The sequence below is a fragment of the Drosophila ananassae genome, chromosome XR (assembly GCF_017639315.1).
Source record: "Drosophila ananassae strain 14024-0371.13 chromosome XR, ASM1763931v2, whole genome shotgun sequence".
In the NCBI taxonomy this organism is placed as follows: Eukaryota; Metazoa; Arthropoda; class Insecta; order Diptera; family Drosophilidae; genus Drosophila; species Drosophila ananassae.
The window spans coordinates 12,573,737-12,589,655 of NC_057932.1; the positions used below are offsets into that span (position 1 = coordinate 12,573,737).

At 38.2% G+C, this 15,919-nt stretch overlaps 1 protein-coding gene across 1 annotated transcript; it reads right to left on the reverse strand.

The window, feature by feature from the left end:
* Positions 1-566: 566 nt before the first annotated feature.
* On the reverse strand, positions 567-15,630 carry LOC123257678. Its single transcript, XM_044717501.1, has 3 exons — positions 15,447-15,630; positions 2,678-5,878; positions 567-1,027 (listed from the first exon to the last, which is right to left on the reverse strand). The coding sequence occupies exons 1-3, from the start codon at positions 15,628-15,630 to the stop codon at positions 567-569; spliced, it is 3,846 nt and encodes a 1,281-aa protein (XP_044573436.1).
* Positions 15,631-15,919: the final 289 nt, after the last annotated feature.

A 15,919-nucleotide genomic window follows, 5' to 3' on the forward strand; every position in this document is an offset into this window, starting at 1 on the left:
GACATCCATTTATGTGCCGACCTTCACAATTGCAACAACGAGGGGCTATTTGCTGGCTATTGTGGGGTGTTGTCCTGCACACTTCATGCAAACGAAAGCGCGTCTGCATGATAGTTTACTGAGATTAGTGTAAATTGTGTAGCTGAAAAGTTGCTTTTGTCTGCCACCGGTTCTTGATACCAGTAACAATCTCGTTGCCGCAATCTGTACTTGAAACAAATTGAGCTCGGAGAAGTGAATACCACGAGTTTTCGTTGAGTACTAATTTTATTGTGGAGTATGCAGGGTTTTTATATACAAGATCTTAAAGAACTAATGTTTGTTTAGGTCAAATTATTATCTGCTTATAGTTTACTAGTTTGGACAGTTGTAAAATAGGATACCATTATCTTTTATCGCTTAGGTTTATGACACATGCCGGTCCTTATCATGCGTGCTGACAGATGGTGTGAGGTCGTAAATGCGCAGCGGTACCTGTTTGTATAGGATCATCTGTTGCCTATCTGCAGTGCACGATTTTCTGCATGTCTTGAACTCGTACATCCTCCCGGCCGTTGAACGTAGTTTCAACAATCATCGATGTTAATGGTGAACGGCGGACTCGAAGTCGTATCGGTTTTCCTCATTGCCACCGCTGGTACCTGGACTTGCTGAGGTCTCTTGTCTCCTTTGTACCATTTTCGTACCCAGTGAATGGTCAATATTATTATGATGAATGTTAAGCCAATGTACATTGCGATGTGGTGATGCTTGATCGTCTCAAGTCTATGTGGTAGTCTCAGTCTTCGGTTTGGTACAAGATCCCGTTGAAGATCCAGTAGTTTGGTATAACCAAATTTATTTGTTTTGCTGGATGTGGTGTTCTGTCTTTTAATCGTTGTATTGTTACCATCGATTTCTCCAAAACGGGCGTATGAGATGAGCGTCGATGTTTCTATACCAGTTTGACTGATTACTGTTATTAAAGAGTTGCGTATGGTGCATCCTGCTCTTGCTGTCAGTAGTCCCGTGTTGCGTAACCAGATATCTGATGTTCCATCGGTGCAAACAGCTGAGAGTTTTATTGGCGTCCTTGTCGCAAATATCCATTGATTCTTTTTATGCATCTCTTGCCAAATGAACGTTTTATTTGTGATTTCCAGATGGCATGACGTGTCTGTTTTATTGTGGAATAGTTGCATTTCGCAGCTCATTTCTGTAGAGAACATTGATTGCTTGCTGTGACAAATGAAATCATTTATCGATTTTGGATAACAATTTGCTATGTCTTCCGTTGTCATATCAACAAACTTATCTCGATAGTTGTTAATTGCAATGAATGGTGTTTTAATTTTGAACAGATGAAAACCATATACATTTGCAGCTGGGATCGGTGTTAATTTGTATATGTGTAATACCTCTGTCGATATCAATGGTACTGTTATTTTTATAATCACATGATTATCTACTATGGTACCTTCGGCTTGCATCATTTTGTATGCCATGAGTATGTTTTCTTGGTTAACAGGTAACATTTGATCAGGCTTCAAATGGTCCCGTATTTGATCACATTGCTCCTTTAGTTGTCGTGGTGATAATAGAAGTGGACTAATAGTGTTGTGGCGCACGTCTGTTAACACTTTGATGATTTCATTCTGCATTCGATGTAGATTCGTAGCGAGCAACGTAAGTTGTGATGTCAGTGTAATGTACCAGTGATAATTATCCTTTATTATTGCATTCATTTGACTTTCAATTAAGTTGAATCGTTTTGCGTATGCAATTTCATCTCGTTTCACTACGTTTATTGTTGAATCAACTAAGGACGTTTGGTTTTGTAATAACTCCAAAACATGATCTTCATTGTCCTTGACCTTCGATATTGTTTTCGACATGTCTTGTGCATATTGAGAATCTAATACACCAAATAGACTGCTTGCAATGTTTCCCACGATGTCCAATGGTGCTCGAACTTTCCGTGATTTGGCCAATAGCATATTTTCCATGATGAGTTCATTCTCTACTTGTTGGAAGTATTGGTACATTCCTTCACATGAATGTGCATCATTAAGTGTAGCGCACATTTGACCAAGTTTTTTTGTTCCTTTTGAAAATGTAGCCATGTCACTCCAATATGGTTTGAGATCGAAGTAAGCCACTATGGTCCAGTCAGCCACTGCTAGTTGGGTTGTCCCAATTTTCTCGAAAAATATCCCTGGTTTTGATCCAAACTGAGTTATTTGAATCGATTGTGCCCAGGCTAATGGTAATAATAATAACATGACAATCATGATAGTGGTTATCGAAGCGTGATTTGGTCTTTTCCTCAGCTTGCGGTCTTCCACTGCTCTGTTTTCTTCTTCTACTTCATCTTCTTCAATTGGATGTTTGTCAGTGGGTTCTTCTTCATTAAAGAGTGGAGCAACATGTTGAATTTCACGTTTAAAGATCCCTTTGGTCGTTTTAACTTCAACCACTCGTGCAAAGTTGTCCTTCCCGTAGAAGACTCGAACAATTCTTCCCATTGGCCATTGTAATACAGGAACATTGTCTTCCTTCATTATTACTAAAGTGCCTTCCTTTATGTTTGTTGAGGATCTTCTCCATTTTTGACGTTGCTGCAACTGTTGTAGATAATCCTGTGACCATTGTTTCCAGAACGCATGTTTCAGTTTTGAAACGGCCTGCCATCGATTACCTAACGTTTTTGGTTGCTGCGATGGTTCACAATCAGCTTGTGCAGTTAGCGGCTCTCCAATTAGGAAGTGTCCAGGCGTTAATGCTGTGACGTCATTTGGGTCATCGGACAGTGGTGTTAATGGTCGAGAGTTCAATATGGCCTCTATTTCGACTATAACTGTTTCAAGTTCTTCATAAGTAAGATCGGCTGTCGTCACATTTTTTAGTAATAAATGTTTTGCCGACTTTACTGCAGCTTCCCATAATCCTCCGAAGTGTGGTGCACGAGGTGGGATGAATTTAAACTGAACTCCCTTGTTGTTACACTCCTGGAAAATTTGTGTTTTCGCATTATCGGAGAATATAGCCTCCTGTAGCTCTTGCAACTTGTTTTTGGCTCCCACAAAATTTGTTGCATTGTCGCAGTGAAGAGTTTGGCATTTCCCTCGCCGAGCAATGAAACGACGAAGTGCTGCCAAGAATGCCTCTGTTGTGAGATCGCTAACCAGCTCCAGATGTACCGCCTTAGTCGTAAAACAGCAGAATATAGCAATGTAAGCTGTGCTAGGCTTCTTTCCTCTCACTTTGTAGTGAATTTTAAATGGTCCACAATAATCGACGCCAGAGTTGAACAATGGTCGAGCTTGCGTTACCCTCAGTGGTGGCAGATTTCCCATGATCTGCTCCATTAATTTTGGTTTAGCTTTAGTGCACTTGACACAGGCTCTTACAGTGCTCCTAGCCATCGTTTTTCCTTTAAGGATCCAGAATTGCTGCCTTGATGCAGTCAATAAAGCTTGAGGTCCGCAATGCATGTTGTCCTTGTGTATTTGCACAAGAATCATCTTCACAACAGGGTCGTTGTATGGCAGAAGTATCGGATGTTTGGAGTCGAATGATATATTTGCCGCCTCCAGTCGACCTCCTACACGCAAAATTCCATTCTGATCTAAGAATGGTGATAGTGAGTTGATTGAACTGCCTTTTAGTGTCTCCCTTTGCCGCTTGAGATGTTTGATGTCTTCTTTGAAGTCGATTTTTTGAATATTGCGGAAGACAATTTTTCGGGCTACCGTTATTTCTTCAAACTCAATGGTGTGGCTTGTGTACTTCTTTTTACGTCGAAAGCGCATTATGTAAGCTATTATTCTGAGTAGCTTGTTAAATGAATTATTATGTTGTATTGTGTATATTATGTCCTCCTCCTTTGTGATAGTCATCACGGATGATTGACTAACCTTTGGCGGATTCATAATTATTAGTTCCTCGTTGGTAGCAATAAACGGAGCGGGCCATGTGGATGATGAACCATGTAGGAACATAGGGCCGTAGAACCACATGGCATGTTCCGCGAATTTTGAAGCTGTCATTCCTCTGGAGAGGACATCTGCGGCATTGTGTTCTGATGCAACATGTCTCCACTGTTTGGGTAAGGATAGCTCATGTATTGTTGCAACTCTGGTGGCAACGAATTTGTCTCGAATGGATGTTGAGCAATTAATCCATGACAGTACAATCCGTGAGTCAGACCAATAAAATGTGGATGCATTTTTCATGGCCAAGTCTTCCTTTACTTTGGAAGTCAACTGTGCTCCTAATACAGCAGCCTTAAGTTCCAGACGTGGTAACGTTATTGTATTTATTGGTGCTAAGTGAGATTTTGCACACAATAACTGGATCGTTCTTTGCTTGTCCTTATATGTTGCTCGGATGTATACAGCAGCTCCATATGCCTTCTCCGAGGCATCAACAAATGTGTGGATTTCTGCCGTCACAGGTGTTTTTCCTAAATAGACGTGACGTGGTACCTTTATGGTGTTCAGAACCTTTAGCTCCTCCCTGTAGCGTTTCCATTCCTCCTGAAGATGAGCCGGCAGATCGTCTTTATATTCATAACCCTCCTTTGTGAGGTGTTGCATGAAAATTTTTGCTTTCGTTACAACTGGGGAAAATAAACCAAGAGGATCAAATATCCTAAAGATTTCAGACACAACATCTCGTCTTGATATGTTGGCCTTTGTTGCTATCTCCGTTTTCCCACAAAGGTGATCTGTCGTTGGTGTCCAGGTGATTCCGAGGGTCTTAATCGTGTAGTCCTCATATGAAGTCTCCTCCAGTTGTACATTTGAAGTGATGTCTTCCCTCGGAACTCCTTGTAGAACTTGGGAATTGTTGGTACACCATTTTCTTAACTTGAATCCAGAATTTTGCAGAAGTTTGTTAAGCTGTTGTTGCCTCTGTAGAGCTTCTGGTATAGTTTCGGCTCCGGTTAAGCAATCGTCTACATAGAAGTCGTTTTCCAATGCGGCAGCACCATTAGGGTATTCCTTTCTACCTTTTTGTGCTATGTGCTGCAAGCATTTTGTGGCTAAATACGGTGCAGCTTTTGTTCCATAGGTAACCGTTTTTAATCTGTAGTATCGCAAATCCTCAGATGGATTATTGCGCCAAACAATTGTTTGGAAATATTGATCTTCGGGATTTATCCAGATTTGACGGTACATTTTCTCTATGTCCGCCGTGAAAACATATTTGTAAGTCCTAAATCGCAGCAAAATTGAAAATATAGAGTTTTGCACCGTAGGACCTTTGTGCAGTAAGTCGTTGAGCGATTTTCCTGATGACGTAACTGCAGATGCATCGAAAACCACTCTTAATTTGGTTGTTGTACTTTCAGGTTTGAGCACACAGTGATGTGGTATGAAGTACCGTGCTTTTTTAATTTCACTTGTGTGCATCTCCTTCATATGCCCAAGAGCTTCGTATTCTTTCATAAAATCCACATAACTTGCCTTAGTTTGTGGATCTCGCAATAGCCGTTTTTCCAAGGAAAGGAATCGTCGTGTTGCAAGATCACGACTCTCCCCCAGGGCTGAAGCATTATCCATGAATGGGAGCCTAACAATTGATTTCTTATCACTTGCAGTCTGAATGTGCTGGAGAAAGTGTCTTTCACATTGTTTCTCCAGTGGAGATAGGCATGGCGCATCAGTTGAGAATGAATCCAGTTCCCAAAATTTCGTGATTTGTTCGTCTACCTTATCTTCCTCGGTTAGAGCTGCACAGGTAGTTGATCTGGGTGAATTGTGTTTTAATTTTCCAGCCACAATCCATCCTAGTTTGGTTTTTTGTAATTTTGGCAGTCCTTTACCCAACGATAAATGCTTGTCCTGCATTATATCGTAATAGTGTTCTGCTCCCAAGAGTAGATCAATCCTTCCTGTTTTATCAAAATTGGAATCAGCCAATTCAATATGTTTTGGAAGTTTCCAACGATTAATATCAATTGACTGTCCTGGCTGATCTGCAACAATGTGAGGCAATACAATAGCCTCCAATCGAGAGTTGAAGTTGTTATGCTGTGATTTGAGCATAACATTAACTCGTGCCTTTGATGTTTGTGTTCGTCCACCAATTCCATTTATTTGTAGCTCTGATTTTTTAACGTCGAGAGCTAATATGTTTAATGCTCTTTCAGAGATTACATTGACTTGAGAACCTGAGTCAAGTAATGCTCTGAATTCGGCCATTCGTCCATTATTGCCTTCAATAATAACTCGAGCAGTGGCTAAAAGTACATAATTGGTTTGTATTCCACTTTCTGATGCTGCTGTTTTAGAGTCAGGCTTTGATTCCAAATGTAGAAGGGTGTTATGCCTTTTATCGCATTTAAAACAATTTTTCTTCTGACATTCCTTTGCTGAATGATCGCGTTTGAAGCATTTTACGCATAGCTTGTTCCTTTGAGTCCAATTTAATCGTTCAGCTGTTGTTTTCTTCAAAAACTCGTTGCACTTGTACATAATGTGATTGGGTTTGTTACAGAAATAGCATGTATATTCTGTACCAATCTGAGCGCATGTGCCTTTTTTGGTGTGATTTATCTTATCACTACCGGTAGCCTCCAATGTAAGGAACCGATGTTCCAATAAGGTCAAAAACTGATCCAGTTTCTGCAGTTTCTTCAAGTCTACAATTGACTGTTCATATAACATATGAGTTTGACGATCTAATTTCCTTGTCAAACTACATAATAGTATTGGATCCCAATTTTCAGTTTGAATTCCAATGTTACAAAGCGCAGATAATGTTTCTTTAATATTATCATGCATTGCCTTTATGGATTTCGCATCATTTGTTATTGATGGTTGGTCCAATATTTTTTGTATTAACGCGTTACTTAGCACTCTTTTGTTGCTAAAACGCTCTTGTAGCATGTTCCATGCTGTTGCATAGTTTCCTTCGGTTAAGGATAGATGGCGTATTAAACGCTCAGCCTCTCCAGTAATGCTAGTTTTTAAGTACCACATCTTTTGAATGATGGGTAATGATGCTTCATGAATCATTTTCTTGAAAATGTCATGAAATAGTTGCCATTTTAAATAGTCACCATCAAATTTGGGAATTTCAACTTTCGGCAACGGCAATGAGGCATGCATTTGAGGTATGTTGGCAGGACGTGAGATGCTTTCTTCACATGTCATAGTTTGGACTGCTATGACGGCGTCTTCCGCTGCTAAATATCTCTGGTCGAGATATCCAAGTTTTGCAGGATCCTCAAATTTTTTATAAATTTCAATGTGGATAGTTGTTATCTTATCCCAATATTGATTTATGATTGGCACAAATCCTTGACGAGTTTCATTCGTCATTTTATTCATGATTCGTTCCAGACTAATCAGCAGAGCCCTTTGTTCCCGAATCATTGGCTCCAGTTCCGATTCTTCTTCACTGGAAGCAACCGATCCAGTATCCATTTGTACTGTGGATAATTGTTTGTTGAATTCTCCTTTGTAGGTTACAACCAAATCTCTTATTTGATTGAAATAATTATTTTCAAAGTAACTGTGCTCAATTTTAGCACCTTCTGTTGTACTTTTTATAATTAAATCATCTTTAAAAAATATTTCCCACAGCTTAACTAACTTCTCAATGCGTTTTTGGAAGTAGTCAGGCTGTTGTTTTCGCTCAGGCGAATCCTTCTTGTAATTCCTTATTACGTTTTGGATCTCTTCGCCTGTTATCAATTGCTTGTCCAGCAATGCGTTGATATTTGATAATGCCATTTTTTTTTTTTTTAAATAATACCTGACCCGTTGGAGGTATTTTGATTTGTCGCTTTGACAGGTTGTGCCTCTACTCACAACCAAATAGGCGGTCAAGGTATTCTTTTAAATACTATGGCTATGGAGCTTGATTTTCTCCTGTTTTGTTGCTGCCAAGTTGACTATCCAGTGATGTCCAAGATCGCCAAGTTGATCAGTTGTTGGTATTTTTTTTTTTGTAGTTTGGTCGCCCAGTTGACCAACTATACGAGTATGATTCTCCAAATGAATCCTGTGTCCAAAGTCGGGGGTCACCAAATGTAAATTGTGTAGCTGAAAAGTTGCTTTTGTCTGCCACCGGTTCTTGATACCAGTAACAATCTCGTTGCCGCAATCTGTACTTGAAACAAATTGAGCTCGGAGAAGTGAATACCACGAGTTTTCGTTGAGTACTAATTTTATTGTGGAGTATGCAGGGTTTTTATATACAAGATCTTAAAGAACTAATGTTTGTTTAGGTCAAATTATTATCTGCTTATAGTTTACTAGTTTGGACAGTTGTAAAATAGGATACCATTATCTTTTATCGCTTAGGTTTATGACACATGCCGGTCCTTATCATGCGTGCTGACAGATGGTGTGAGGTCGTAAATGCGCAGCGGTACCTGTTTGTATAGGATCATCTGTTGCCTATCTGCAGTGCACGATTTTCTGCATGTCTTGAACTCGTACAATTAGTTTATCTCAACACTTTCAAAAAAAAATCTAAAAGTGGCCGTTTACTAAAATTTTCACAACGACGAATAGAAAAGACAAGCTTTCGACTCCATGTTATAATTCGCTATATTCAACCAAAAAAGAACTTAAGCCTAGCTTATCTATTGCGGCGAAGCGGGCGAGTTCGAAAGAGCGCAACTAAGCTTTTATTTCGCTCCCACTCCGCCCTATGCTAACTTAGACTAGACTTCAATTTTTTCTCGACTTTTAATTATGCTACTAATCTAATGTAATCATTCTACAATGATCCTTTTGTGTGCCTAAACTTTTGGCATCTGTGGCATTGGGCCAGAGCAAGGGGATTAAATGGCACCTGTATCTAGTAGAAAAACTAATTCTTTTCCTGTTGCTGCGTTTATGAAACTTATGAATGTACTTTGACTGAGATTTATAGTGTGAATTTTGTTGTTTTTTACTGACGTGTATCTAAAGGTGTTTGGGAGTTTTCCGAATTCGTTTGGGCTATCCTAATATTGTTATTTTGGTTATTATTAATTTACCGTTATTATTGTTAATTCCCCCACCGCTATTTCCGCCGCGGTTGTTTCCACCACAATTATTTCCACCGCGGTTGTTGTTTGTGTAATAACTGTTATTTTGGTTACTGTTATTTCTGTAGTAACCAGAGTTTTGATTATAACCGTTATTTTGGTAATATCTGGTATTATTATAATTACCTCGATTATTACCTCTACCGCAATAATTGTTTCTGAAATTATTACCGCGATAATTATGTCCTCGTTGGGTGTATAATATTGAATGGACATTACCTGTCATTTCAGTACTGCATTGTATGTACTTTGTGACGGCTTCATTCATAGTTACGAAAGTGCCTGCTTCCAATATTGTTTTGAGGCGGCCATGCTCACAGTTTTTAACCATTGTGGTTATGGCCTCCTTGGTACTGAATTTGTCAGCGTGTTCGGCCGATAGGTCTCGTCAATGTACGAAGCTTCTAGGAGCTTCCTTAAGTAGTCTATTTCCGTCGTGAATTTTTCCGCGGTTTTGCCTTTCTGGGTTGTTTTCGCCATTTTGGCTTTAATTATGTCAGAGGTTTTTCCGACTATAGTGTCTTGTAGTTTTCTGATTATTGCTTCTATAGTTCTTTCATATTGGACTCTGTATAAAGTTGATCCAATTATTTTGAATGTGCCTTTCGTTAGGTTAACTAACCTCAAAGCTGTTATAAATATTTGAAGGTGTAACCTTTGGCCGTTAAATTCCGGGATGGCATTCGATACTTCTTTAATGTATGCCCTTTGGGCAATGCTCTCGTCAGCCATTGCGGTTGGTTTTAATTCTACAACGCTGTCGTTAAATTCAGAGTCGGACAAGTCCTGGTCTGATAATTCAGATTGAATGAGGATTGCCGGAACCGTAAGGTTGTTAATATCGCTTTCTTCTATTTCTTGTTGGTCAATAACTTCTTTTGATTCTGGTTCGTCACCAGCTTCAATTGTTATTGATGTATTGAGAATAGTAGGTATTGAAATATCAAGCTTGAACCTTTCTTTAACAGATGTTAGATTAGATCTTAGCCTGATCAAAAACTTTGATACTCGAGACCAGTGATCCGGATTTAATTTTCTCTGTGTTCATATATTAATATTCGAGCTTCATTAAAGCATTTAACTAATATTTCTACGTGTTTATTGACCGTTGTTTTTTGTATCGGTCTATTCTGTGTTAGTGACTTATGAGATTTGTCGAATTCTGCTTTAATGCTTAATAGTTCTTTCGATAATTCATTCCATTCCATTATATTAAGGGTATGGATTATCTTTTAGAAACCATCATAACAATCATTCTACCTAAAAGTAGATGCTCGTTTATTCTTGATTTCACTAGCACACCCGGGATTGTTGTTAATACTATTCCTTTTTGGGTTGCGGTGCAGTGAAACAATGGTGAAACGTGGCAGTTAAATGTTTCTATATAAAGTATTTCTAACTCATACACACTAACTGCGGTTGTTGATACTAACTGCTTGATCCTTTCTTTGAAATAGGGGTCCTTTTCATATGTTATGTCTATGGCTCTTTGTGTACTCATACTGGAATTATTTTCTTTTAAACTTTCTTTATTTTATTTATTTTTTTTTTTATTTTATTTTCATTGTACGTAAAGATAAGATTATTTATGAACATATGAAATCGTTTTTTTTTTTGTATATATCATAGGTGCATCTTTAATATATCAGAATTTGGCATTGAGCGTTGTTATTATTTTTTTTTTATATATGTCTAAAAATTAATTTTTATTTTCCCGTTATTTTTTTTTTTATATCTTGCCCAGATCGATAGCCTGGCTTTTATTAATCGCTCTTTTTGCTATACATTTATTATGGAAAATGTATGCTTTATACAAAATGAATGCGATCAAAATGAATACAATAATTGATAATAGGATATTTGTCAATTCTGTGTTCGTAGTGCTGGACTCAATTTTATTTATTACATTTGCTGTGGAGTCCACTTGTTTTACATCTACTAAACCCATTTTGGGTATTTCTCTAGAATTGGTATATAATTGTATGATTTTGTATAATTGAATTGGTTTGTGTGAATTGTATGATTTAATTTATTATTTATTTGCCATTCAGTTTGGCTCATTTAAAGACTTGCCTTATTTGGCTATGTGTATATTGCGTTTTTTTTTTTTTTTTTTACTTTTTTTTTTTTTTATAAAACCTGCCTATAAATTTTTTTTTTATATATATATTGGTAGTTTTTCTTTGTTGTTCATTGTATTTTTTACATAAAAACCTGCCTATTTTTTGTATGGTTTTTAGGCCACACGCTAATCGGGCAACTTTAATGTCGCTCAATTTTACAAATGATTCTTTATACTAAAAAAAAAATATGCATCGCAGTGCAATACAAAAAAAATATGCAACGCAGTGCATGGGGAAAAAAAAATGTTGCGCTCTTGGTAGCGCTGTCGGTTCACTGTTCCGGGCTTAGCTTGGAGCGCTAAACGGGGCCGGTGCTGGCTGCACAGGCTTGTCTTCCTTATTTGGTTGTTGGGGCACCGGTGCTGGCACAGGTTTGTTCGCAGAACGGTGATTTCAGGGGTCCTCTGCAGTCATTGGGGCATTTTCTCTTTAATCTCGGTAATTCCTGTTTTGGTGGTGGGTTAAGCATTATCTTGTCTTTGCATATATTAGGTATTGCAGTGTAGGTGGATGTGTGTGTGGCTGTGGTTTTATTATTTCTTTGCGTTAGTAGGTTTTTGATGTGTTCAACTTTGGCGTGTATTTTCACCGAGTTGTTCCACTCTAATTTATTTCCGCTATTTAGTAGCTTCAGTAATTCAGCCTTTCTGGCTTTTAAACGTTTAACCACGCCACTACGTTTAGCACACATCACACTCTACTCACACACACTTACTGCGATATTCTGTTTTCCATTTAGATCATTGGAACTCCAATTAAAAGTGGCTGCTGCTGTGTGTGTTTTTTTTTTTCGTTGATGTTTTTTTTTCTCCAGTTGTTGATCCTATGATGCCTTCTGCGTTGGGGATCCTTCGATGTCCTTTTGTCCTGTCACGGTCGCCATGTAATGTTTTCTTGAAGGCTCCCCAGGTTTGTGGTCGTGTTCCCAGTTTTATTGATTATATCGGTTGGTTTGAAGGTTTAGCATATCTTTATTTTATTTAAGGTTTGAGTTGTATTCGGGGCAGCTGTTGTTGCCGCTCCGAGCTCATGGGAGTTTCTCATTTTACAAATTTACTTATGAGTTAAAGGAAGTCTAAGCCTCGTAGCTGCGCTGCCCAAAGCGGCAGCGGAGAGACGGTTATGTATTCTTAAATATTTATATATGAATATATATTTATGTTATGTTCGCTTAGGCGGAGGTATGTGGACATGCATAAGGTCCACTCGTGTTACGTATATGCGGACATATGCACTTTTCGGCGTACAGCAAAGGCACAGCGGGCGATTCATATTTCGGTGCACTTAGGTTTATGACCGAGACCTTGTATAACATAAACACTGCGACAAAGTGTTACAGTGTGTGCCCTTTAAGTACTCTTGGTACAGTGGGTGGTCGATATATTTTTTTTTTGCGCGGTTCCCACTGCATACGTACAGCCCACCTCCCGTCCAACCGACCGAGGGACGCTGACGCGTAACGTACGGCTCGAATCGCGGGAATAGATCCGAGATAGATAAGCGAGGATTAGGAGAAAGATATTACGAGGAAGAGTGTTGCATAGATAAGGCGGTTAATATAAGCGATTTAAGATTGTTAGTAGAGCAAAGTGATAAGATGTGGTAGAGACCATTGTAGTCCGAACATAATACCCTGAACGGATCGTGTTGGGCATATGTCGAACTACAATGGCTGAGGAGTAGAGGACGAAAGTTTCTGGTCCTTCTACTAGGAATGTTAAAGTTTAAACGTGTTAGTAAATGCTGGCTGTCTATATTTCCATAAATAAGATTATATAGAAACATGACACCCAGCATCGTTCTACGATTTGTTAATGTTGGTAAGTTGATTAGTAAAAGTCTACTATGATAAGAGGGGAGGTAAAAATTTGCATCCCAATTAAGTCCCCTAAGAGCAAAAGAAAGAAAGTTTTTTTGTACAGATTCAATGTGATCTTGGTGTACTCCATATTGAGGACTCCAGACACACGATCCATACTCAAGAATCGGTCCGTCAGTGATGTATATAACGTTTTAGTTATGTACGGGTCATTAAATTCTTTTGACCATCTTTTAATAAAACCAAGCACACCCATAGCTTTATTAACCATGGTAGATACATGGTCGGTAAATTTAAGTTTCAAATCTAATAGGACACCTTTCGGCGTTCCATAGAGAAAGTACATAGCCTGGTGAGGACTAGATCGGTAAAAAGACATAAGTTTACATTTCGATCCATTAAGCTTTAGGTTATTTGCTAAACACCAATTTTGAAGTTTATCCAAATCGGATTGAAGTCTAGACTGGGCGCTAGTGAATTTATACTGAAGGCATAGCTTAACGTCATCAGCGTACATAAGTACAAGTGAATTAGTTAAGGCAAGGGGCAAGTCGTTAATAAACAGAGTAAAAAGTAGGGTTCCAAGATGGCTTCCTTGGGGCACCCACGATGTGGCGCGGACTACACGCGAGGTAACATCTTTAAAGAAAACACGTTGGGTTCTCCCTGATAAGTAGCTCGAAATCCAGATAAGAAGATCAGTTGGGAATCCCAAAAGACTGAGTTTACTTATAAGAAACGAATGGTTAACAAGGACAAATGCTTTACTGAAGTTTGTAAGCCATTCCGGAAGTCATCCGTGATAAAAGATGTTAGCTCCAATAAGTTGGTAGTGGTGGAGCGGCGCTTCATGAAGCCATGCTGGAAAGGAGATATTATTCAACTACTTTGGGGGTTGCAAATGTGAAGTGATAAGTTTTTCAAAAAGCTTTGGAATTGCTTAGAATTTAGAGATGCCTCTATAATTTGCAGCTTCGGATTTTTTCCCTTTTTTATGCAGCGGAATAATGAAGGATTCCTTCCACATAAGGGGAAAGATCGAAGTTTCCAGCGATAGATTAAAGAGTTTAACGAGCGGTTTGCACAGAGCCTCGGCGCAGTTTTTCAGAACACAGCCTGGTACTCCATCAGGGCCTGGCAAATATACTGGCTTGACCTTAAGAAGATCCATAACACACCACTTTGATCGAAACATGGGCGAAATATAAGATTGGCTGATTGGATATCATAAGTGTAAGGCTGAGCTGAGCTGCTGCTAGGTGAATACGTAGTTTCTGCCATTGCACTATGGTCCAGAAGTTGATTTTTTTGGCATAAATTCTAAAAATAGAGTTACAGACCTAAAACTTTGCACATTATGTTTTTTTAGAAAGATAATAATGTAAAAAAAATTTTGAGTCTGTGCGACCACGCCCTCTATTGCCGCCCATACAAACCGAGTATGACGCTGAATTCAGACAATATACTTACATTTATTCCAGGAATAATTTAATTATCTATATATACATATGTATTTGTATATGTTATTTATGGGTTCTGTCTTAAGCATCATATTCTTCTTCTTCTTCGAGTATTTTTGTGCTGCCTTCGTTCAAGTCCTCATCCGAATCACAATCAGATTGCAATTCTTTTTCAAATGGGATTTTGTTCTCGGTTGACGGCAGCTCCAGAAGGCTTAATACTTCTTTGGGAATTGGTTTTTTTGTGTTTTTTCGCTCTCTTTCCTTTAAACAGACACTAGATAGTAGCGGATCCGAGGAATCGATCGCCCTGTGAAAAATGTCGCTCATAGTATTGATTCGGCTATTTTTCCTTGCGTGTGAGAGTCGGTCTTTTTTATAGATTTTATTGCGGGCTTCTGAAGCATTTTCGCCCAAGCATCCTAGTGGAACTAACGTCGAATTATTTATTCGAAAACATCCGCTAAAATCAGCACATCACTTTCTAAATATAGTCATGTACTCTCTTAAATATCTACAATGAAAAGAAGCCCAAATTTCTTTGACAAAATTGTAGTCGCTTACACTACATTCTTCATCTGTTAATTTATTGTAAAAATATTCCCTAGGAGGAAGCGCCGTTTCGTTAAATTTACTAAAACTATCTAAAGAATCATCAGGAAATACTCCTTTTCTCCTCATTTGTTGGAATTTTTCACCACTAAATTTTGAGTTTAATATTTTAAAATCTTTGTCCTCCATATTTGAGGCTAATTTTTCTAGGCTGGAATTCAAAAACCTATTCGAATCTATATACTTAATCGAATAATTTGCTACCACTTTTTGAAAAATGGTTTGGGTTAATGCAATATATAATTCTTTTGTTGAGGGAATCGGCCTGAGTTCCCCACCTAATTCATTTATAAATAAATGAATATCATACCTTGACAAATTATGAAAAACTACTGGAAAAAAGGCACTACTTAATTTAAAACTAATTTTACATTTTTTATGGATAGGACCCTGGTATTTACCACTAAATTGGTCAAAATATTTATCCCGATCGTCCATCTCGATGGGTTTTTCGCAAGCATAACAGTTCCCATGCTCCTGGTAGTCCTCATCATCAATATCGAACGCGTGGATTGGTTCCTTGCAGTCTTTCCAATATTTTTGGTAGAGGGCCATCGTCTCATCTTTTAATGTTTGCACGAACATCTTCATGCAGTCAGCTCCTGTAATTTATAAATAGGAAAATTAATATTATTTATTTAAACTTATAATTTTATATTTTAATTTATTTACCTTCATAAGTCCATAATTTGTTAAGATCTGGGTTGTATTTATGAGCAACATAAAATGATACTGCACATGCAGTATGTTTTTGTTTAGGCAATGTAAAAGATGCCTCTGGATTATTTGATGCCGTTTGATAGTTTTCCAAAGCGGCCTCAATATCTGCATAAATCACCACTGGAGGTGATAATTTTTTGGAGAACGCCTTAAA